General features: G+C 42.7%; 1 protein-coding gene across 1 annotated transcript in view; it reads right to left on the bottom strand.

The window, feature by feature from the left end:
• Window positions 1-2,937: 2,937 nt before the first annotated feature.
• The window catches only part of cdh26.1 (cadherin 26, tandem duplicate 1), a 35,018-nt gene continuing 12,101 nt past the window's right edge, over window positions 2,938-25,854 (bottom strand). Inside the window, exons 14-19 of the mRNA XM_024375162.2 lie at window positions 24,613-24,705; window positions 21,217-21,285; window positions 19,600-19,707; window positions 4,999-5,037; window positions 4,788-4,859; window positions 2,938-4,233 (exon numbers count right to left, since the gene is read on the bottom strand). Coding sequence (XP_024230930.2) covers window positions 4,048-4,233; window positions 4,788-4,859; window positions 4,999-5,037; window positions 19,600-19,707; window positions 21,217-21,285; window positions 24,613-24,705 — 567 coding nt within the window. The 3' untranslated portion in view covers window positions 2,938-4,047. The remainder of the gene's footprint in view (window positions 4,234-4,787; window positions 4,860-4,998; window positions 5,038-19,599; window positions 19,708-21,216; window positions 21,286-24,612; window positions 24,706-25,854) is intronic.

Below are 25,854 nucleotides of genomic sequence, written 5' to 3'. Positions count from 1 at the left end.
GAAAATGTTAGTATCATGTAGGAGCCTACACCTATCCATGTTACATTGAGCTGGATGAATGGAATATAAATGACAGTCATCCAATATGCTGTAATAGAAATAAGGCCATGTTCATAAAAATAGTGATCATCGTCCCTCATCTTAAATAGCACTGATCTCAACAACTCACCAGTGCTATTGGTCAGTTCACTTAAAAAAAAATACTTTAAATTGTTAAAAACATTTTGACGGTGCATTTGACAATTGGTCAATGAATTTAACCGGCAATAAAAAAAATGACACATTAATAAACAGTTATGGTTAAAATTGTGAGATAATCATTCCTGCTTGCCAAATTGTCAGCCTATTAAGTTTGGTTAAGTAATGGTTTAAAATGATAAGACAAACTCTTATTCCATCATGTAACCTTGGAAGGGTTTAACTGTTGAGGAAAATTTGCACTTTTGGATGGGAAGCATTGGGGGCAATTATTTACTTATAGCAGGAATTAAGGCATCTTGTCAAGATCTGCACAACACCCTCTAAATAAGGACGACCTCGAATGTGCCCAAGTCTTAACACTGACGTCATGTGACAGTGCACAAAGAACAAGGTTGTGAACATCAGTGTGCAAAGTGTTGTAGGTCAAAATCGCCAACACAGTAGAGAGAAAGTATGTTTTTCATGCAATTTGAGGAGCTTTTTTGGATACATCTGCTGGACAATTTAGCATAGGTAGTTAGCTAGCTAGCATTTGCTAGCTAGCTAGCCTACTGTGGTGGCTAGCCAGTTAACTGTGGCTAGCTAGCAAACTTTAGCTGGCATTTTGATCTGCCTACCAACTAGTTTAGCTTAGTTTAATAACCACAGAATAGACTTTCCATGCAATCTGTTGAGTTGTTTGGGATTAGCCAACAAGCTACCTAAAGCTGGAAATTATGCTATGGTCACTACTAGCTAGCTACCTAGCTAGCTAACGTTAACTGGGCCCGATGGTCTTATCTTCCCTGAACCTTGTTAACAGGTTATCCGTACCCCAAGGGTTATACGTGAGACACACCCAGCATGTTAACATTAGCTAGCTACTTGTGTCAACACACTATGCATAACATTCCTTTTCAATGTAGCTAAATACTAGGTAAGCACTATTATTGCTAGTGGGATAACACAACAACTAGCTAGGTAACTAGGTATGCCTAAACTATAGAAATCACGATGATGAGTGTCTATGAAAAAATGGTCATATATCATTTTTCTCTACCACAGATTTCTGCAAGGTCTCAGACTCCAGGATGGGGAAATTCAAGAAAGAAACAGATGAAGACAGAAACAGTTGTAGATTTCCATTTTGTAAGATCAATGTCTGTTGAAATTGAATTTGCATAATGCAAAAATCCCCATAAATATCTGTTAGTTTAAGTTAAAGATGTATCAATTTTGCATGGGATGCGTCTTAATCCACCGCATCCACCTATGTAACACTTCCTCGTCTGCGGCGAAACAGCTAAAGCAGTGTCTGTCAGACCACGAGACATCCCAAAAATTAGTCTTCTCCCAAATCGTCTGTAGCGTCTGCAAACTATTACTACCCCTCTATGGGAAGATAAGACTCCCGAACGCAACGGTGTCCTCCGTTTTGCACTATGTGACAGTGCACAAAGAACAGGGACACCTCCACAGGCGTCTTGGGACTCTGAAGTCAATCTGCCAACTTCTGTCTGTAGCGTCCGAAACAGTTTGGGCATCACAATAATATGACCCATCTATGTAAAGGTGAGACTCTCACAAACACTTACATGCTTTGCTCTATGATGCCCACAGGCCTAACAAGACTCGTCTGAAGGTTCCCCAGTACCAGTTGAAAAAAATGAATGGGAAGTACAGTATACTGTATATGGAGACTGCTTGGATACAAAAAAATAACTCATGTTTCCTGATCATTCTCAGATATAGGACAGAGACTTCAGAACAAACATCATTTAGATTTTTTTGGGGGGGGGGACTATCCGTTGTTCCATGTAGTGAATTTGTTATTCAATTAGTTTGTATGGGCTAAAAGCACAATGGGAATAAGGCCCAAACATTTTTTTCATCAAATAATGTATTTATTTATATTTACAGGTACATCAATGGGTCTTAAAATTCTAAATCAAATAGCTACGTAAATGATCCTTGGTATGACATCCCCCCTTAGACTCTTAAGGCTTATTAAAAAGCGAAGAAAAACACAAGCATGTTGTTCTAAATTAACTATCTAGGTCAGTGTTACCCAACTCCAGTCCTCGGGTATCCCAAGCATTACACATTTTTATTGAAGCCCCAGGCAAACACAACCTGATTCAACTTGTCAACTAATCGTCAAGCCCTTTATGAGTTGAATCAGGTTTGTCCAGGGCTACAACAAATGTTTAATGTTGGGAATAGTCCAGGACTGGAGTTGGAAAACAATGATCTAAGCTACTCACCAAACTGTAGGCTACATATTAATGTTATTGAGGAAGCTTATATGTTTGTTTAATCTAATTAATCAATTTATTAACCATATAAACCCTTAATTTTTGGTAAGAAATGTAAGATATTTTTAGATGTTGCAATAAAGTTGACTAAAGTAGAAGCTCATCTTATGTTTGTAGGTATTTTCACTTCGTAATGAGTAGTAAGTCATTACTGTAATGATTGTCGTTGGTGGAAGAAGGTGAGGACCAAGGTGCAGCGTGGTACGTGTTCGGCATTTTATTAAATATAACTGAACACTAAATACAAAGTAACAAAAGGCACAACCGAAACAGCTCCGTCAGGTGCAACACACACTAAACAGAAAATAACTACCCACAACCCATAGTGGGAAAACAGGCTGCCTAAATATGTTTCTCAATCAGAGACAACGATTGACAGCTGCCTCTGATTGGGAACCATACCAGGCCAAAACCAGAAATACAAAACATAGAACAAAAACATAGAAAAAATAACATAGAACGCCCACCCTAGTCACACCCTGACCTAACCAAAATAGAGAATAAAAAGCCTCTCTATGGCCAGGGCGATAATAATAATGATAATTACATTGAAATACACTTAACTTAAACTAGCTAAATCCTGTGTAATGCCTATTAATTCATTGTACTTATGCAGACATTACATGTACTCTGTGGTATACTAATGTGTTTATTTTCTCACTTCTTGCTCCGGAAGCTTTAAATTGAGGGCCAGGTTGTCAGGATGGGTAACGCACTATATAAGTACACATTAAGTACAAGTAAGTACCCCTCAAGATACACTTCATTTTAACTAGCTAAATCCAGTGTAACACCTAGTAATTACATTGTACTTATGTAGATATTGCATCTACTCTGTGGTGGGTTTATCCTCTCACTTGGATGGCAAGGAGGTTAAGGTTGTCATAATGGCAAATGTACACATTAATTCCAGGTAATTTTTTTAATAAACATTTTAAGCAACTTGGGTAAATCCATATCCATATCCTAAGCAGAAAAAAGGTCATAAAAAGTATGATTCACACAATGCTCATGTTCCCACAGAAGTGGTGTTGACATTTCGACATTTCTATCGAAGTCATAGCATTGAAGTAAATCTCATTCCGGCATTACCAGTATATCAAGAGATTATACAATTCTGTGTTGAAAATACTATGAAGCGTGGTGATGATAAAAAAACACATAACATAACAAAACACCATACAAACACACCCCAGCCCTGTCAAAACCGAAGTCCATAAAGCCATCCGAGCATGATACGGTTTATTCAGTACAGTAAGTTCATCATTCATTGTGTCAGACAAAAATATCAGCAGTCTCTCCCAGTCCTTCTTTTGGGTAAAAGCCAATCCACAACAGTTTCGGTCTGTAAGAAAATACCCCACTGATGTCGATAATGCAAAGCTTGATCCAAAATCACAATGGAGGAAGTTTGGTGTAGCTGTGTCTTCTTCAACTGATAGGTCATCCCCCCCCCCATTCACCTCAAACAGGGGACGATGACAGACGTGTCTAATAAACACCATTTCCCAGTCCAGCCAGGTGTGTGTGTCTACACCCTAATGTTCCTCTCCTACATGTCCTGGCGACAGATGCCCCCCAGGGTGTTGAACTTTGACCCCAGGTCCCCTAGGAACGTCAAGTCATCCCCCTGGTTACTTAGCGATAGCTCATCCAGCGACTGGCACTTGCTGCCTCTCCCCTCGTATCTGTACTCGTAGGGTTGGTAGTCCACCTCATCTCCAATCATATACAGCCTCTGGGGAACCAATACGCCAACGTTAGAGGATGTTAACTATTAAACTTTTCAATAATTACATTTCTACAAGATCTTAAAAAACTCTCAATTCTAGTAACTAATGAAGTACTTATAATATATCAAACTGAGGGATATTTCTTACAATAAAGAATGTATGTAGTAGCAAAAAGACAAATATCACCACCATAGTTAGTTACTGTTTTCAAGACCACATGGTGCATCATTCACATCTCAACATAATTGTCCGTCTCTGTTTTCACAGAACAGGCTATTTGTGACATTTTCTACATGTCACATACGTGTCAGGTCGGATGTTTTAAACCCTCGTACTTTACAAACACCTGGTGTTACACAGTACTCTACCACGCTAATACAAAGGAGTTGTGCTAAAATGCCTGTTAGTGAGGATTACGGGTCTCATTGTGTGATTACACAGGGGCTGGCCTGAGGTGGTTCCCCCTCTGGGACCCACAGATCCCTCTCTGGGGCCCTTGGGCCAATGTACACACAACCGGTTCTGTAATGGCTGTGTTGCTTGGGGACAGGTATCTTACCCGGTCTATGTGCTCTGAAATGTGCTGGTCCGACAGCAGGCCGAAGGATCGTGAGTACTTCGAAGAGTTACTCTAAGGAGAGAGCAGAGGAGCCGTGAAAACACAGGAAAACAAACATGAAGGCAACAATTTCATGCAGTGTGTATGTATCAATGGTGTGTGTGGTGTCAAGTAGACACGATTCTGATAGTTAGTGCACAGCAACACTTACCCTCATGGTATTGTTCCTGCTTGCAGTCCACGCCTGGTACTGCAATTGGAAAATTCATATTCACATTGTTGATATGTGAATTATTGACTGCATTAACGCACCCATTTCAATGTATAAATCCTTGATAACCTGTAGTTAATATGTAATAACCTGTCATAAATTGCATTTATACAACTGTTTATACAATTTATACAATTTATACAGGGCCTCCAGAAAGTATTCACACCTCTTGACTTGTTCCACATTTTGTTGTATTCAAGCCTGAATTTAAAACGGATTAAAAATATATATATATCATTCTCACCAGTCTATACACAATACCCCATAATGACAAAGTGAAAACATATCTAGAATTTCTTGCAAATCTATTGAAAATCAAATACAGAAATATATAAATTACATTAGTATCCACACCCTGAGTCAATCCATGCTAGAATCACCTTTGGCAGCGATCACAGCTGAGAGTCTTTGTGGGTCTCTAAGCTTTCACACCTAGATTGTACAATATTTGCACAACCAACAACCAAGTTGGTTGTGGATCATTGCTAGACAGCCATTTTCAAATCTTGCCGTAGATCTTCAAGGAGATTAAAGTCAAAACTGTAACTAGGCCACTCAGGAACATTCGATGTCGTCTTGATAAGAAACTCCAAGCTCATCATTAAGCTCTGAGCCCTGGGTCGGAAGCCTGCCCTGTGCAACTGGATCCTGGACTTCTTGATGGGCCGCCCCCAGGTGGTGAAGGTAGGAAACAACACCTCCACTACGCTGTTCCTCAACACAGGGGCCCCACAAGGGTGCGTGCTCAGCCTCCTCCTGTACTCCCTGTCCACCCATGACTGCGTGGCCACACACGCCTCCAACTCAGTCATCAAGTTCGGTGTGAAGCCAGGAAAATAACCTCACCCTCAACATCAACAAAACAAAGGAGCTGATCATGGACTGAGAGCAGAGGGAGCACGCCCCTATCGACATTGACGGGACCATACTGGAGAAGGTGAAAAGCTTCAAATTCCTCTTCGTACATATCAATAATAATCTGAAGTGATCAACCCACACAGACAGCGTGGTGAAGAAGGTGCAACAACACCTCTTCAACCGTAGGAGTCTAAAGAAATTTGGCTAGGCCCTTAAGATCCTCACAAACCTTCACACATGCTCAATTGAGAGCAGGGCTTTCCAGAAGGTGGTGCAGTCTGCCCAACGCTTCACCAAGGGAACACTGCCTGCCCTCCAGGACACCTATAGCACCTGACTTCACAGGAATGTCACAGGAAGGACAAAAAGATAATTAAGGACATCAACTACCCGAGCCACTCCGCTATCGTCCAGAAAGCGATGTCAGTACAGGTGCATCCACGCTTGGACTGAGACACTGAAAAAGGCCATCAGACTGTTAAATAGTCATCAATAGCCAGCTACCACCCAGTTACTCAACCCTGCACCTGAGAGGATGCTGTCCTATGTACATAGACATGGAATCACTGGTTACTTTAGCAATGGAACTCTAGTCACTTTAATAATTTTTTACATAATGTTTTACTAATTTCATATGTATATACTGCATATTACAAATAGGTCTATCTTCTGTATACCAACCCTACCTTGTCACAACACAACTGATTGGCTCAAAATCAGTAAGAAGGAAAGAAATTCCACAAATGAACTTTTAACAAAGCACACCTGTTAATACTTTAAACGCATTCCAGGTGACTACCTCATGAAGCTGGTTGAGAAACTGCAAAGAGTGTACAAAGCTGTCATCAAGGCAAAGATTGGCTACTTTGAAGACTCAAATATAAAATATATTTTGATTCATTCACTTTTTTGGTTACTACATGATTCCAAATGTGTTATTTCATAGTTTTAAAATCTTCACTGTTATTCTATAATGTACACAATAGTAAAATAAAGATAAACCCTTGAATGACTAGCTGTGTCCAAACTTTTGACTGGTACTGTATATACAATTGAAGTCTGAAGTTTACATACACCTTAGCCAAATACATTTAAACTCAGTTTTTCACAATTCCTGACATTTAATCCTAGTACAAATTCCCTGTTTTAGGTCAGTTAGAATCACCTTAGTGTATGTAACCTTCTGACCCACTGGAATTGTGATACAGTGAATTATAAGTGAAATAATCTGTCTGTAAACAATTGTTGAAAAATTACATGTGTCATGCACAAAGTAGATGTCCTAACCGACTTGCCAAAACTATAGTTTGTTAACAAGAAATTTGTGGAGTGGTTGAAAAACGAGTTTTAATGACTTCAACCTAAGTGTATGTAAACTTCCGACTTCAACTGTACGTATACACACTCCGGTCTCCGACATTGCTTGTCCTAATATTTATATATTTCTTAATTACAATCTTTTACTTTTAGATTTGTGTGTATTGTTGTGAATTGTTCGATACTACTTCACTGTTGGAACTAGGAACACAAGCATGTCGCAATAACATCTGCACAATATTTGTATGCGACAAGAACAGTTTACAGCTAATTGTATGTGCTGTACAGAGATGACGTTGTCATTCAGAAATCATGTTAAACACTATTATTGCACAAAGAGTGAGCCAACGCAACTTAAGCACATTTTTACTCCTGAACTTATTTAGGCTTGCCTTATCAAAGAGGGTTTATTTTTAAAGGGATAGGGCATATTACTCAACGTTTCAGTAAAAGTGCCGGTTTTAGCCACCTGGCTAATTTTCAACAGCAGTGCAGATAGACAATGAGCACACGCAAAGCAACAAAACAAAATGTCAGACCCTGCTCTGTTTCACCTGTCTTGTGCTTGTCTCCACCCCCACCAGGTGTCTCCCATTTGTCCCCATTATCTCCGGTGTATTTTCTGTTTGTTGCCATTTCTTCTTGTCATGTGAAGTCCCACCAGCATGTTCCCATGTTTCCTGTGCTCTAGTTTTAGATGTTTGTAGTCTTCTGACCTTTCTGCCTGTCCTGACCCTGATCCTGCCTGCCGTCCTGTACCTGCCTGACTCTGATTTGGATTACGACTCTTTGCCTGCCTTGACTTACATTTTGCCTGCCCCTTGTACTGTAATAAACTCAGACTTGTATACTATCCGCCTGAGTCCTGATACAAAATATATGGAAGCAACAAAGTGTTTCTACACCTCACAAGCTACAGACAACAGATAACATGGAAGTGGCAAAACACAGCTAGGGTTTATGTTCACTAGTCTGATTGTCCTTTAGCCATGTCTTTATGTTTTACTTTGTGAAGGTGCAATAGGTGGTGCAGTTATGTATGTCTGATGGCAGTGTGTTCCAGACAAAGGAAGCTCTTACAGAGAAAGCAGTTTGAAATATGGTGTTTTTCCTTAACGGGACTATTACGGTCACCTTTCATGGCAGACCAGGCCATTTAGGATCTTCAATACAAGACATGCGTCTGTGCATTGCCCAAGATTTTCCCAAATTAGGAGCTCATGCTTTCTGAGGATGTGACAGTGATGTCTATAGGGCTTTCGACCAAGCATTTTGAGAGCCTGTTTACAGACTGAATGGGTTTTTAATGTTGTACTGCAAGCTTGGGCCCAACTTGTCAAGCAGTTTAAGGTAGGGAGTATCATAGCATTGAATTACAGTTTTTCTGCCTCCGTAGTCAATTTAAAAAAATGTTTTGGACATTAGCTAGGTTGAATTTGGTAATTTGAGTAAACCTTTTCACCTGCTTTTTGAAAGAGTTTGGAATCAAGTATGATACCAAGCTACCACCGGGAGTTTCTCCCCTGACACACATACATCTGGCCCAGTAGCATCAGTTGCCCTCTTTGTGAAGAACATGCAGACAGTTTTTTCACATTGAGATGCAAACATGAGTCACTGGACCATTACAGTAGTGAGTTATTTTGAAGCTTGTTGTTTGCTCTTTGCATGCACATATATCACTGTATAATCTCCATACATTTGTACTTCAGGCCCAGAACAGACAGAAGGCCGATCATTCATTTACAGGCTGAACAGGAGGGACCTCAGTATTGACCCTTGGGGCACACCCACATCATAGCTGAGGGTAGGCGACATCTCATTGCTTACTGACACACTTAGTTCAGCGCTCAAGGTACAGTAAGATTTCATCCTTCTCAAGGCATCAGGGGAAAAGTTGAACTTGGACAGTTTTGTGATGAGAACCTCATGGATAACAGTATCAAAGGCTTTCCTTAGGTCTAGGAACACAATCCCAGCAACACCCCCTTTGTCCATCTTGGACTTCACATTTTGCAGAAGAAAACAGTTGTCCGTTTCTGTGGAGTGGTTTGCTCTGAAGCCAAACTGCATGGAGTGTAATGTGAAGGGGATTTTGTTGAGGTGGGCAATCAGTTGCTCTGCTACACACTTTTCAGTAACCTTCAACACCACAGGTAGTATACTAATGGGCCTGTAGTTACTCACGTCAGCAGAGTCACCTGATTTAAAGATGTTATTATGGCCGACTTCCAGACACTTGGAAACACCCCCTGACCAATACATGTATTGGGGGGCCAGTGAGTAATGGGGCCAGTGAGTAATTTTTGTAGTTTTAAGAAAAGGTAGAGTCCAGCCAAAACACAAATCATTAGATGTATTTAGGGAGCTAATCACCTTGTTCACCTCTGACTCAGAAACCTCCTTTATGGTGAAGACAGCTTGAGTCTCATTCACTTGCACTGAGCCCAAGAAACCAGTGGAGGAGAAGAGTGAGTACCTTGCCAGAGACAACAAAGTATGAGTTGAAGGCTGTTGCTATTTTGACTGCATCCTGTGATAGACTGACATTCACGTTGATTTCTAGTATTTTTACAGTGTTACTATTGTCTTTCTCTGTCAGCTTCTTTAGATTCTCCCAGATCAATTTAGAATTTTCCTTTGCTTCACCAATTATGTTAATAAAAAAGTTTGCCCTGGCCTGTCTGATTTCTTTCATTGTCTTATTTCTCTCAACATGGTAAACCTACATCTATCATGTTCTAATTTGGACTTCAGGGCTGTTTTTGGTGCATGCACGTTCTTTCACACAAATTATCAAGGATCCCACCAGGTACAAGCCTAAATCCGTAAACATGGGCACCCTCATATATATTATCCTGACCAAATTTCCCTCCAAATACACCTCTGCTGTTTTCAATCAGGATCTCAGCGATCACTGCTTCATTGCCTGCATCAGTAATGGGCCCGCGGGCAAACGATCACCCCTCATCACTGTCAAACGCTTCCTAAAACACTTCTGCGAGCAGGTTTTTCTAATTGACCTGGCCCGGGTATCCTGTAAGGATATTGATCTCATCCCATCAGTTGAGGATGCCTGGTTGTTCTTTAAACGTAATTTCCTCACCATCTTAAATAAGCATGCCCCTTTCAAAAAATGTAGAACTAAGAGCAGATATAGCCCTTGGTTCACTCCAGACCTGACTGCCCTCGACCAGCACAAAAACATCCTGTGGCGTACTGCACTAGCATCGAATAGTCCCCGGGATATGCAACTTTTCAGGGCAGTCAGAAACCAATACACACAGTCAGTTAGGAAAGCAAAGGATAGCTTTTTCAAAAATAAATTTGCATCCTGTAGCTCTAACTCCAAAAAGTTCTGGGACACTGTAAAGTCCATGGAGAATAAGAGCACCTCCTCCTAGCTGCCCACTGCACTGAGGCTAGGAAACACTGTCTCCACCGATAAATCGACGATATTCGAGAATTTCAAGAAGCATTTCTCTACGGCTGGCCATTCTTTCCTACTGGCTACCCCAACCCCAGCCAACAGCTCCACACCCCCCACAGCTACCTGCCCAAGGCTCCCCAGCTTCTCCTTCACCCAAATCCAGATCGCAGATGTTCTGAAAGAGCTGCAAAACCTGGACCCGTACAAATCAGCTGGGCTAGACAATCTGGACCCTCTCTTTCTAAAATTTTCCGCTGCCATTTTGTTGTTGCAACCCCTATTACAAGTCTGTTCAACCTCTCTTTTGTATCGTCTGAGATTGCTAAAGATTGAAAGCTGCCGCGGTCATCCTCCTCTTCAAAGGGGGTGACACTCTAGACCCAAACTGTTACAGACCTATATCCATCCTGCCCTGCCTTTCTAAAGTCTTCGAAAGCCAAGGTAACAAACAGATCACTGACCATTTTGAATCCCACCGTACCTTCTCCGCTGTGCAATCCAGTTTCCGAGCTGGTCACGGGTGCACCTCAGCCACGCTCAAGGTACTAACAATATCATAACCGCCATCGATAAAAGACAGTACTGTGCAGCCGTTTCCATCGACCTGGCCAAGGCTTTCGACTTTATCAATCAAAGTATTCTTATCGGTAGACTCAACAGCCTTAGTTTCTCAAATGACTGCCTAGTCTGGTTCACCAACTACATCTCAGATAGAGTTCAGTGTGTCACATCGGGGGGACCTCTGGCAGTCTCTATGGGGGTACCACAGGGTTCAGGGTTCTCAGGCCGACTCTTTTCTCTGTATATGCCAATGATGTCGCTCTCGCTGCAGGTGATTCCTTGATCCACCTCTACGCAGACGACACCATTCTGTATATATCTGGCCCGTTTTTGTACACTGTGTTAACAAACTTCCAAATGAGCTTCAATGCCATACAACACTCCTTCCGTGGCCTCCAACTGCTCTTAAACGCTAGTAAAACTAAATGCATGCTCTTCAACCGATCGCTGCCCACACCCGCCCGCCCGCCCGACTAGCATCACTACTCTGGACGGTTCTGACTTAGAACATGTGGACAACTACAAATACCTAGGTGTCTGGCTAGACTGTAAATTCTCCTTCCAGTCTCATGTTAAGCATCTCCAGTCCAAAATTAAATCTAGAATCGGCTTCCTATTTCGCAACAAAGTCTCCTTCACTCACGCTGCCAAACATACCCTCATAAAACTGACTATCCTACTGATCCTCGACTTTGGCGATTTACAAAATAACCTCCAACACTCTACTCAGCAAACTGGATGCCCCATATACCACCCACCACTGCGACCTGTATGCTCTCCTCGGCTGGCCCTCGCTACATATTCGTCGCCAGACCCACTGGCTCCAGGTCATCTATAAGTCTTTGCTAGGTAAAGCTCCACCTTATCTCAGCTCGTGGTCACCATAACAACACCCACCCGTGTCACGCACTCCAGCAGGTATATCTCACTGGTTATACCCAAAGCTAACACCCACTTTGGCCGCCTTTCCTTCCAGTTCTCTGCTGGAACGAATCTCTGAAGTTGGAGACATATCTCCCTCACTAACTTTAAGCATCAGCTGTCTGAGCTGCTTACCGATCGCTGCAGCTGTACATAGCCCACCTGTAAATAGCCCACCCAACTACCTACCTCATCCCCATATTGTTTTTATTTACTTTTTTTGCTCTTTTGCACACCAGTATTTCTACTTGCACATCATCATCTGCACATCTATCACTTCAGTGTTAATTTGCTAAATTGTAATTCTTCGCTACTATGGCCTATTTATTGCCTTACCTCCTTACTCCGTTTGCACACACTGTATATAGATTATTCTATTGTGTTATTGACTGTACTTTTGTTTATCCTATGTTTAACTCTGTGTTGTTTTTGGTCGCATTGCTTTGCTTTATCTTGGCCAGGTCGCAGTTGTAAATGAGAAGTTGTTCTCAACTGGCCTACCTGGTGAAATAAAAAACTATAACATTTTCATCAGATTCCAGATTTAGCCAAGGAAGAGTGCTCTTTTGGCCAGGTTTTGATTTCCTTGTAGCCATTTGTAGGCTGGATTGTGGATAGAAAAACCTGACTGTCAGCTTCCACATTTTTACAGGACAGAAGATTCCAGTTCATTTCCGTGATTGCTTTTTCAAAATCATTTAACTCACCCTTAGGTATTCTAAGCTGATCAGGCTTGCAGTGCCTTGCAAAGGTATTCAACCCCCTTTGGCATTTATTTTTTATTTTGTTGCATTACAACCTGTAATTTAAATTCATGTAATGGAAATGCACAACATTGTCTAAATTGGTGAAGTGAAATGAAAAATGTACTTGTTTCAAAAAATTAAAAAAATGGAAAAGTGGTGTGTACATATACATTCACCCCTTTTTCTATGAAACCCCTAAATAAGATCTGGTGCAACCAATTACAATCAGAAGTCACATTATTACTTAAATAAAGTCCACCTGTATGCAATCTAAGTGTCACATGATCTGTCACATGATCACACCTGTTCTGAAAGGCCCCAGAGTCTGCAACACCACAAAGCAAGGGGCACCACCAAGCAAGCGACACCATGAAGACCAAGGAGGTCTCCAAACAGGTCAGAAACAATTTCTGGAGAAGTACAGATCAGGGTTGGGTTATAAAAAATATTTGAAACTTTGAACATCCTACGCAGCACCAATAAATATATATTTTTAAATGGAAAGTGGCCAGAAAAAAGGCATTGCTTAAAGAAAAAAAAATAAGCAAACATGTTTGGTGTTTGCAAAAAGGCATGTGGGAGACTCCCCAAACATATGGAAGAAGGTAATCTGGTCAGATAAGACTAAACTTGAGCTTTTTGGCAATCAAGGAAAATGCTATGTCTGGCGCAAACCCGACACCTCATCACCCCGAGAACACCATTCCCACAGTGAAGCATGGTGGTGGCAGCATCATGCTGTGGGGATGTTTTTCATCAGCAGGGACTGGGAAACGTTTTTTTGTTGTTGTTTTTTTTGTTTCACAATACAAAATATTTTGTATCTTCAAAGAGGTAGGCATGTTGTGTAAATCAAATGATGCAGACCCTCCAAAAAAATCGGTTGTAAGGCCACAAAATAAGAAAAATGCCAAGGGGTGTGAATACTTTCGCAAGCCACTGTAAACAAAGATAAACAATCCGTTGTTACTTTAAGACATGAAGTTCAGTCAATATTTGAAAATGTCAAGAACTTCCAAGTGCAGTCGCAAAAACCCTCAAGCTCTACGATGAAATTGGCTCTCATGAGGACCGCCACAGGAAAGGAAGACCTAGAGTTACCTCTTTTTTTGTCTATCTTTTATGTAACCTTTATTTAACTAGGCAAGACAGCAGACAATAAGTTCAGTAGAGTTACCAGCCTCAGAAAATGCAGCCCAAATAAATGCTTCACCGAGTTCAAGTAACAGACACATCTCAAAATCAACTGTTCAGAGGAGACCGCGTGAATCAGGCCTTCATGGTCGAATTGCTTCAAAGAAACCACTACTAAAGAGCACCAATAAGAAGAGACTTGATTGGGCCAAGAAACACGAGCAACGGACATTAGACTGGTGGAAATCTGTCCATTGGTCTGATGAGTCCAAATTTGAGATTTTTGGTTCCAACCACTGTGTCTTTGTGAGACGCAGAGTCAGCGAACGGATGATCTCGCAAGTGTGGTTCCCACCGTGAAGCAAGGAGGAGGTGTGATGGTGTGGAGGTGCTTTGCTAGTGACACTTTCTGTCATTTATTTAGAGTTCAAGGCACACTTAACCAGCATGGCTACCACAGCATTCTGCAGTGATATGCCATCCCATCTGGTTTGTGCTTAGTGGGACTATCATTTGTTTTTCAACAGGACAATGACCCAACACACCTCCAGGCTGTGTAAGAGCTATTTTACCAAGAAGGAGAGTGATGGCGTGCTGCATCAGATGACCTGGCCTCCACAATCACCTGACCTCAACCCAGTTGAGATGGTTTGGGATGATTTGGACCACAAAGTGAAGGGAAATCAGCCAACAAGTGCTCAGCATATGTGGGAACTCCTTCAAGACTGTTGAAAAAGCATTTGAGGTGAAGTTGGTTGAGAAAATGCCAAGAGTGTTCAAAGCTGTCATCAAGGCAATGGGTGGCTAATCTGAAGATTCTAAAATATATTTTGATTTGCTATAGGTCATGTAACTGTTTGTTACACACAATATGCTTTGTGGACTTCACCGGACATATGTTGAATTCGAGGACTTTAGTAATCCCTTGGGTTTAGCTCGTGGGTCCCAGATGACTCGAGAGTGAAATATATATTTTCGGTGTTTTCTGACTGCTGGGCCATTTAGTTTTGATTGGGGGTAGTTTGGTAGTGCAATTAACTATCCCTCGTGCTTGCACTGGATGCGAGGAACTAATTAAAACAGCTTGCGTGCCAGAAGCAGAGTCGGTAATCGCGTATTGGGACTTGTTTACACTGTCTGGACAGTCAAAGTTTGTCTTGGAGACGGACGACTCAAGAGAAATCATGGAACCATAGCACTCCACTGCCATCCACTGCTTTCCACTCTGGTAAGTTTTTATAGCTTGGTGGTGTTAGGCCCAGGGTTGAAGTGTCCGTCCCTGGAGAGCAGGAGGGTAGTCAACAGGTAGCTTAGCAGTTTCCGATAGGTGTTGAAGGACTTGTTTGTTACTCCCAAGTGTTTCAGTAAAGTAGGAAGTTAGGTAGTCTTGGCCATTAATCAGGACATCATGTTGTGTCCTGTCCGGAGATGGCATTCCCCGACTCCGACAGTAGATTCATTGTGTCATCCCAGCAAGGATGCACTGAAATTATCAAGAGAACACAGCTACATAGCTGACAATTGTACTAGAGTTATAATGCATAATTGCGCTTTAAATCTTTGTGAGTTATTTAGCTATGGTCGGCGTGCACAACCTGGTCTCAGAGCATTTCGTATTATTCTGTATCTAAAGCCGAGACACTCTACTGTGGTTAGAGTGGATAGTTGGTCGGAGTGGGCGTAAAACGTGAATGTCTAGCAACCAAAAAGGTTGTGAGTTTGAATGTCAATAACGGACAACTTTAGCATTTTAGCTAATTAACAACTTTTCAACTACTTACTACTTTTAGCTACTTTGATAGCTAACCTTTCCCCCAACCTTAACCCTTTTAGCTAACCCTTCCCTGAACCTTAATCATTTAACCGAACTCCTAAACTTAACCCTAACCCCTAACACCTTGCTAATGTTAGTGAGCTAGCTAACATTAGCTAGCTAGCTATAATTCTTAAAATATCATATATTTTGCAAATTCATTAATTACGTTTTGCGAATTTACATTTTGTAGGTTTGCAAATTCACAACATATAATATGATTTGTAATTCGTAATATATCAGACAAAATGGGTGATGAACATCCACAAATTAATGCATATCATACGAAACATAACCTATCAAACTAAAAGCTTGTCTTGAATTTTGTCACACCCTGATCTGTTTCACCCCCCTCCAGGTGTCGCCCATCTTCCCCATTATCCCCTGGGTATTTATACCTGTGTGCTCTGTTTGTCTGTTGCCAGTTCATCTTGTGTGTTCAAGTCAACCAGCATTTTGTCCAAGCTCCTGCTTTTTCCAGTTTCTCGCCCTCCTGGTTTTGACCGTTGGCTGTCCTGACTCCGAGCCCGACCACTCTGCCTACCCCCGACCCTGATTCTGCCTGCCGACCTGTACCTTTGTCCCCCTCTGGATTACCGAACTCTGCTTTTCCCTGATCCTGATCCTGCCTGCCACCCGGTACCATTGCCCCACCTCTGGTTTACTGACACCTGCCTGCCTTGACCTGTCTATTATTAAACCAATATTAAACTATTGTTTATTCGATGTGGGCTGTATCTGGGTCTTACCTTCATACCTGATAGATTTACGTACAGAATAATATGGAATGCTCTGAGACCAGGTTGGCATACACCTGCTCTTTTAGATAAAATAACAGAATATGGAGGAGAAGCAGCACCTGCCATACCACCGTCCCTTCGATCTGCTATCTTTCTTTACAGTATTAGGAGAACCAATAAGTTGAATACGTATTGGCTCAAGACATTTCAGCTTTTCCTTTTTTATTAGCTTGTACATTATTTCTGCAAACATAATTCCACTTTGACATTATGGGGTTTTGTGTGTAGGCCAGTGACACAAAATGTCAATATTATCAATTCCGGTAGTAACACAACAAATGTGGAAAAAGTCAAGGGGTGTGACGTGTGAACACTTTCAGAAGGCACTGTATGGCGCCGACAGAGATGGCCGCCTCGCTTCGCGTTCCTAGGAAACTATGCAGTTTTTTGTTTTTTTACGTGTTATTTCTTACACTAGTACCCCAGGTCATCTTAGGTTTCATTACATACAGCCGAGAAGAACTACTGAATATAAGATCAGCGTCAACTCACCATCAGTACGACCAAGAATATGTTTTTCGCGATGCGGATCCTGTGTTCTGCCTTACAACCAGTGTAACGGAGTGGATTACATGCAGCGACCCAAAAAAACGACTCAGAAAAAGAGGGAAACGAAGCGGTCTTCTGGTCAGACTCCGGAGACGGGCACATCGTGCACCACTCCCTAGCATTCTTCTCGCCAATGTCCAGTCTCTTGACAACAAGGTTGATGAAATCCGAGCAAGGGTATGTTCCAGAGGGACATCAGAGACTGCAACGTTCTCTGCTTCACGGAAACATGGCTAACCGGAGAGACGCTATCCGAAGCGGTGCAGCCAGCGGGTTTCTCCACGCATCGCGCCGACAGAAACGAACATCTTTCTGGTAAGAAGAGGGGCGGGGGCGTATGCCTTATGACTAACGTGACATGGTGTGATGACAGAAACATACAGGAACTCAAATCCTTCTGTTCACCTGATTTAGAATTCCTCACAATCAAATGTAGACCGCATTATCTACCAAGAGAATTCTCTTCGATTATAATCACAGCCGTATATATCCCCCCCCAAGCAGACACATCGATGGCTCTGAACGAACTTTATTTAACTCTCTGCAAACTGGAAACGATTTATCCGGAGGCTGCATTCATTGTAGCTGGGGATTTTAACAAGGCTAATCTGAAAACAAGACTCCCTAAATTTTATCAGCATATCGATTGCGCAACCAGGGGTGGAAAGACCCTGGATCATTGTTACTCTAACTTCCGCGACGCATATAAGGCCCTGCCCCGCCCCCTTTCGGAAAAGCTGACCACGACTCCATTTTGTTGATCCCTGCCTACAGACAGAAACTAAAACAAGAGGCTCCCACGCTGAGGTCTGTCCAACGCTGGTCCGACCAAACTGACTCCACACTCCAAGACTGCTTCCATCACGTGGACTGGGAGATGTTTCAACAACATTGACGAATACGCTGATTCGGTGTGCGAGTTCATTAGAACGTGCGTTGAAGATGTCGTTCCCATAGCAACGATTAAAACATTCCCTAACCAGAAACCTTGGATTGATGGCAGCATTCGTGTGAAACTGAAGGCACGAACCACTGCTTTTAATCAGGGCAAGGTGTCTGGTAACATGACTGAATACAAACAGTGCAGCTATTCCCTCCGCAAGGCTATCAAACAAGCTAAGCGCCAGTACAGAGACAAAGTAGAATCTCAATTCAACGGCTCAGACACAAGAGGCATGTGGCAGGGTCTACAGTCAATCACGGACTACAGGAAGAAACCCAGCCCAGTCACGGACCAGGATGTCTTGCTCCCAGGCAGACTAAATAACTTTTTGCCCGCTTTGAGGACAATACAGTGCCACTGACACGGCCTGCAACGAAAACATGCGGTCTAAGTTCCTCGGCATACACATCACAAACACATCACAGACAAACTGAATTGGTCCACTCACACAGACAGCATCGTGAGGAAGGCGCAGCAGCGCCTCTTCAACCTCAGGAGGCTGAAGAAATTCGGCGTGTCACCAAAAGCACTCACAAACTTCTACAGATGCACAATCGAGAGCATCCTGGCGGGCTGTATCACCGCCTGGTATGGCAACTGCACCGCCCTCAACCGTAAGGCTCTCCAGAGGGTAGTGAGGTCTGCACAACGCATCACCGGGCAAACTACCTGCCCTCCAGGACACCTACACCACCCGATGCTACAGGAAGGCCATAAAGATCATCAAGGACATCAACCACCCGAGCCACTGCCTGTTCACCCCGCTGTCATCCAGAAGGCGAGGTCAGTACAGGTGCATCAAAGCTGGGACCGAGAGACTGAAAAACAGCTTCTATCTCAAGGCCATCAGACTGTTAAACAGCCACCACTAACATTGAGTGGCTACTGCCAACACACTGTCAATGACACTGACTCTACTCCAGCCACTTTAAAAATGGGAATTGATGGGAAATGATGTAAATATATCACTAGCCACTTTAAACAATGCTACCTTATATAATGTTACTTACCCTACATTATTCATCTCATATGCATACGTAGATACTGTACTCTATATCATCGACTGCATCCTTATGTAATACATGTATCACTAGCCACTTTAACTATGCCACTAGGTTTACATACTCATCTCATATGTATATACTGTACTCGATATCATCTACTGTATCTTGCCTATGCTGCTCTGTACCATCACTCATTCATATATCCTTATGTACATATTCTTTATCCCCTTACACTGTGTATAAGACAGTAGTTTTTTTTGGAATTGTTAGTTAGATTACCTGTTGGTTATTACTGCATTGTCGGAACTAGAAGCACAAGCATTTCGCTACACTCGCATTAACATCTGCTAACCATGTGTATGTGACAAATAAAATTTGATTTGATTTGATTTGCATGCAGCGCTAAGGTAGAAAAGGAAGGGTTATATTGCCCCCTTGTGGCTGCCTGGAGCAGATGTCACTTACCTTGCCTTGCCCATCCTGGCTTCTCAGAGTTCCGTTGGCTTCGCTCATTCTCTGGAATGTTCCCCATCCTGAGATCCCTCCCCCTCCTGAGGAGGATAGCTTGGTGACCTGGGGAGAGATGGAGGATGAGTACTGAGACAATGGGCACAACTGCCATTATACATGAAATACCTTATAATGTACACTATATATACACAAAAGTATTTGGATTAGCCTATTTCAGCCACACCCGTTGCTGACAGGTGTATAAAATCAAGCACACAGCCATGCAATCTCCGTAGACCAACATTGGCAGTAGAATGGCCATACTGAAGAGGTCAGTGACTTTCATCATGGCGACATCATAGGATGCCACCTCACGTTCTCTGGAGTGATGAATCACACTTCATCATCTGGCAGTCTGACGGACAAATCTGGGTTTGGTGGATGCCAGGATAACGCTACCTGCCCGAATGCATTGTGCCAACTGTAAACTGTGTTGGAAGAATAATGGTCTGGAGCCCCTTAGTTCCAGTAAAGGGAAATCTTAACGCTACAGTATACAATGAATTACATTCTAGACGATTCTGTAGTACTTCCAACTTTGTGGCAACAGTTTGGGGAAGGTCCTTTCCTGTTTCAGAATGACAATCCCCCCTTGCACAAAGCGAGGTCCATGACCGGCCAGCACAAGAGCCCTGACCTCAACCCCGTCAAACACCGTTGGGATGAATTGGAACGCCGACTGCGAGCCAGGCCTAATCGCCCAAAGCCTGACGTCACTAATGCTCTCGTGGCTGAATGGAAGCAAGTCCCCGCAGCAATGTTCGAACATCTAGTGGAAAGCCTTCCCAGAAGAGTGGAGGCTGTTATAGTAGCTGATGGGGGGGACCAACTCCATATTCATGCCCATGATCTTGAAATGAGATGTTCGACAAGCAGGCATCCACATACTTTTGGTCATGTAGTGTACACTGATGCCCTACTCCATCAGAATTGTGTACCACTGTTGTCACCACTATTTTGTTGAGCTAAGTAATGCCATGATGCGCATGTTAGATAATGACGGGGTGATAGTGTAAATGCACAAAGTGTTAAATGACACTATAATTGAGGACCATAAAGAGTTAAATTGTGTTTTGCACACTGTGATGTAGTACCACTCAACATAGAACTATGAGACGTATACCACTGAGACAGGTAGAAGGAACATGCAATGCTCTTTGATTACATCTCTCATAAATAGATGACACGGGTCAAAGACAATGCTATTAAGTGCAATCGAACCATCGGGGATAGTACAACTGGTCCAAGCTGTAGTAGATAAAACATTGGCAATTTACAAAGTTCCCCAAGCTTCAGAATGAGCTAGAGCACGGCTCTTCAACCCTGCTCCTGGAGAACGCCAGTTGTAACTGACATGATTCAGCTGATCAACAAGCTTATTGTTATAATCACGTGCACTTGTTTTGGGTTGGAGTGAAAACCAACAGGACAGTAGCTCTCCAGGGAAAAGTAGTTCAAAGATATTTTAAAACACAACAGGTTTTAAAACATATACTTGTTTCCGTTTCGCTGAATTTAGGCTGGAACTTCAACGCTTGAAAAATCAGGTTTGTCAGCAAGGCTGTCACTTACCACGGTCCTCCCTGTGGTTCTGTATGTCTCATTGGTCTCTTGGGTCATCTCATTGGTCTCCTGAGTAAGCTGTCCAATCAGAGAAGAGAGTCAAGCACAGCATAAATAGCCTCTGCCGAGTACCCAAAAACCGGATGTTTCGGTTTTCAGAGGATATAGAAAGAGAGCTTTTGAACCAAGGTGACACTCTTAACTTTACTGGATTGGTTGAACAGTGCAGAAAGAGAACGTCCTCCAACAGTATTTTGTCTTCTCGTCAAGACCAGTATGTAGAGCAAGGGTCTCCAACCCTGTTCCTGGAGAGCTACCCTCCTGTAGATTTCTGCTCCAACCCCAAATTTAACTAACCTGGTTCAGTTTATCAACCAGCTAATTAGAATCAGGTGTGCTAGATTACGGTTGGATTGAAAACCTACAGGACAGTAGCTCTCCAACAACAAGAATCTAGTTTCAGGCATTTCCTTTAAACAACAGGGATTTAGACCGTGAACACTGTGTTGTCGTGAAATGATGGAAGATGAAGTACAGATGTAGGATCTTAATTTGATCACCCTTTTGCAGTAGAAATGCAAGAAATGTAAAACTTTTAGTGCATTTGAGGTTTAAAAAGGCTTCTGAAGTTAGTCATTTCCACTTTTACATTTCAGAATTAATTTTTCCTTACGAAAACTGATGGCACTTTATAATACCTCCAATTACAAAGCATTTATAATGAAATAGTAAATAGTTAATTTAATTTAATTTATGAATCATTACTCCAGTCATGAGATGTTTAATATAGGTCCTTATAAACCATTTACTAATCATTAGTTAAGTCTTTTTGCGTGGCCTCATCTAAAGTGTGGGCTATTTATACTTTATAAATAATTTATAAATGTTTTGAGTGACATTGTGAAACAAATGTTGCAAGGATTTGAGGAAGAGTAATGGTAATGTTTTTTTTGCTAATGTTTTGCAACCTTTCAAATGCGAACTAATCAGAAAACAGGGAAAGGTATTCTACACACAACAGCTGGCAGGACCAGCCAGTTTTTGTCTAGTGGGTTTGTATTCTTTCCTTGCTACTGATATGTGCTTCCATTGCTTCACTCTTTAAACAGCAGACAATTTTTCACACAAGGCTTTGCTTGGCTGGACCTTTACTGGGCAGGTAGTAACTATTTAAACATAATAGGATAGCTCAGCAAAAATAAATATTCCTTTCCTTACCTCGTAAGCAGTCTATGGACTGCTCTTAATCTCTCGTGGACAGACTGTAAATGCTCTGTAATAGCTACTGTAAATTGGACAGTGCAGTTAGATTAACAAGAATGTATCCTTTCTCCCGAAATAAGACATGTCTATGTCCTGGAAAGTTTGCTGTTACTTACAATGTCATGCTAATCACATTAGTGCGCGTTAGCTCAACCGTCCCGGTATAGGTTTAACAGATAGAATGTCTACCAATGGCATGTCCAAATTACACTGGTCACACAAAACATTTCTAAAGTATTTCTGAAGTAAAAATAGCCCACACTTTAGACAAGGCCATGCAAAAAGACAAGTAAAGATTATTTAATGGTTTATAAGGATCTATATTAAATGTCTTATAAATGATCTTACGAATCATTATTAAATACGTTAAATGTTGTTTACAAATGTGTGAATAACTAGGTTACTAACATTTACAAATGTGTGAGTAATGATTAATAAATTATGAATAAACAATTTACTAATGCATTAGAATTGTGTGACGTTTTTATAAAGTGCTACCTGAAAACGTATCAACGCCTACAAAAATTATAATCCACATAATAATTCACATTTCCTGTTGGTGCAGGATTATTTCCCTGCAGAAGCAAACTGGCTCAGATTAAGCTAGCTACTACATCTGTATGTAGTAACTAGTCTTGTTGTTGTGGTTGAAAGAGTTAATAACATGATTATATGAAGAGGTGTAGCGTAGCAGATAGAGCGGTAAAGGTAGATAGCCCTACTGTTGAACAGAGCTAGCTACTATCTTACAGTTTGGAGACTTGGCTCTAACTCATTCTCCTTTGACAAGCTGATGGCATGCTTGTACCAACAAGTCCATCCTGTTTAGGAAACCATCATAAAATATTATGCACTATATAATTTAGCGCACCTCATAAATCTTCTAAATCTCACTAATGTTTACTATGCCCTCTAGTGCACACTGTGCCCTACACAATCCACTATTTTAAATATCTTAGTTCACATTACTTCACTCTATTTTATTCCGTACACTCCATACATCTCTAGTACACACTACTATGATATGCCTTTGTTTTGTACTTTACCCCTTTTTCTTCCCAATTTTGTGATATCCAATTGGTAGTTACAGTCTTGTCCCATCGCTGAAACTCCCCTACGGACTTGGGAGTGGCGAAGGTTGAGAGCCATGCGTCCCCTGAAAGACGATCCTGCCATGCCGCACTGCTTCTTGACACAATGCTTGCTTAACCCTGAAGCCAGACGCACCAATGTGTCAGTCGCAACACCGTCCAACCGGCAACCGTAGTCAGCTTGCAGGCTCCCGGCCTGCCACAAGGAGTCGCTAGAGCACGACGGGACAAGGAAATCCCGGCCGGCAAAACCCTCCCCTAACCTGGAAGTCGCTGGGCCAATTGTGCATCGCCTCATGGGTTTCCAGGTCATGATGCAGTGCCTTAGACTGCTGTGCCACTCGGGAGGCCGCTGTCTGTACTGTATTCTATACTTAATACAAAAGACAAGTCATCCAAGCCGATCAACTAGGCCTACAGGTGTTTACAAGCAAGTGTAACTGCCACCTTTTCCGGGGCCACCAACACATTCTTTTAGCAGACTGGTTCATCTTCCCTGCACAGTCAAACTAGAGATGGAAGTGTGGTTTGGAGAATGTGGTCAGTGTTGTATGCCTACTCACTTTGCATGTGGCACATGTGCTCAAGAGTCACACCCAAATCATGTATGTGTGCTATTTTACTGTCTCTCATTGGTACAATAGAAAATAAATTATGCTTGTGGTGACAGAACCTGCTTCAGTTCGTGCTTTCCATACTTATATAGTACATATTAGAGGGAAACACACACCCTACACAGAGTCACCTGTAACTGTCATTGTATTAATGACTTCTATTAACTCTATTAACTCCACCTAACCGTACAGAACACACACACACACACACACACACACACACACACACACACACACACACACACACACACACACACACACACACACACACACACACACACACACAAAACACACACACACACACACACAGCATTGAAAAACCTCAAACCCTGTTGTGACCATAGACCAGGTGAAATAAGGGTTGTGAAGCAGAAAGAGATGTTAAAGACAAAATTAAGAAGAAGAAGAGAGGAAAGTAAGGATAGTGGCCAGTTTACCTTTATGCCTGTGGTGGCCTGCTTCATTCCATCTACCACGTCCACGGCTACATGGTTGGAAGTGGTGCGAGCCAAGATCAACATGGGCTCACCCTAAGAGAGAGGGACAGGGGGCGAGAGAGAGGAGGAGGGAAAATAAGGAGGATAGGGGCATGAGAGATGAGGAGAGGAGGAGTGGTCGCAGGAGAGAGGAGCGGTGGCAGGAGAGAGGAGGAGTGGAGGCCAGAGAGAGGAGGAGTGGAGACAGGAGAGAGGTGGAGTGGAGACAGGAGAGAGGTGGAGTGGAGACAGGAGAGAGGAGGAGTGGAGGCAGGAGAGAGGAGGAGTGGAGACAGGAGAGAGGTGGAGTGGAGACAGGAGAGAGGTGGAGTGGAGACAGGAGAGAGGAGGAGTGGAGGCAGGAGAGAGGAGGAGTGGAGACAGGAGAGAGGTGGAGTGGAGACAGGAGAGAGGTGGAGGGAGACAGGAGAGAGGAGGAGTGGAGGCAGGAGAGAGGAGGAGTGGAGATAGGAGAGAGGAAGAGTGGAGGCAGGAGAGAGGAAGAGTGGAGGCAGGAGAGAGGAGGAGCGGAGGCAGGAGAGAGGAGGAGCGAAGGCAGGAGAGAGGAGGAGCAAAGGCCGGAGAGAGGAGGAGTGGAGGCCGGAGAGAGGAGAGGTGGAGGCCGGATAGAGGAGGAGTGAAGGCCGGAGAGAGGAGGAGTGGAGGCAGGAGAGAGGAGGAGTGGAGGCAGGAGAGAGGAGGAGTGGAGGCAGGAGAGAGGAGTGGAGGCCGGAGAGAGGAGGAGTGGAGGCCGGAGAGAGGAGGAGTGGTGGCAGGAGAGAGGAGGAACGAAGGCCGGAGAGAGGAGTGGAGGCAGGAGAGAGGAGGAGTGGTGGCAGGAGAGAGGAGGAGTGGAGGCAGGAGAGGTTAGCAGAGATGATTGGAAAAGAAGAGGAGTTTAGGAAAGCAGTAGAGGAACGAGAAGGAGAAAAGGGGTGAGGAGAGAAGAGAACATTAAAAGAGGAAATGACAAGAACAATTAAAAGTTATTACAACATGAAACATGTCAGATTACATACAGAGGGAGAACACCTGTCTTGCCATGAGTACGTACCAGTAAAGACCTGTCATACCCAGACCTGCCACACGCAGACTCAATGACCACAATGATGTAAGCACATCACAGCCCGGTAAGGGATTGTATTGTACACTCCTGTCTTGTATTGTACACACCCCAAACATTGCACATTGTGTACAAATAAA

This window comes from Oncorhynchus tshawytscha, linkage group LG16 (assembly GCF_018296145.1).
Source record: "Oncorhynchus tshawytscha isolate Ot180627B linkage group LG16, Otsh_v2.0, whole genome shotgun sequence".
Classification (NCBI taxonomy): Eukaryota; Metazoa; Chordata; class Actinopteri; order Salmoniformes; family Salmonidae; genus Oncorhynchus; species Oncorhynchus tshawytscha.
This window is presented reverse-complemented; position numbering and strand designations above follow the sequence as displayed.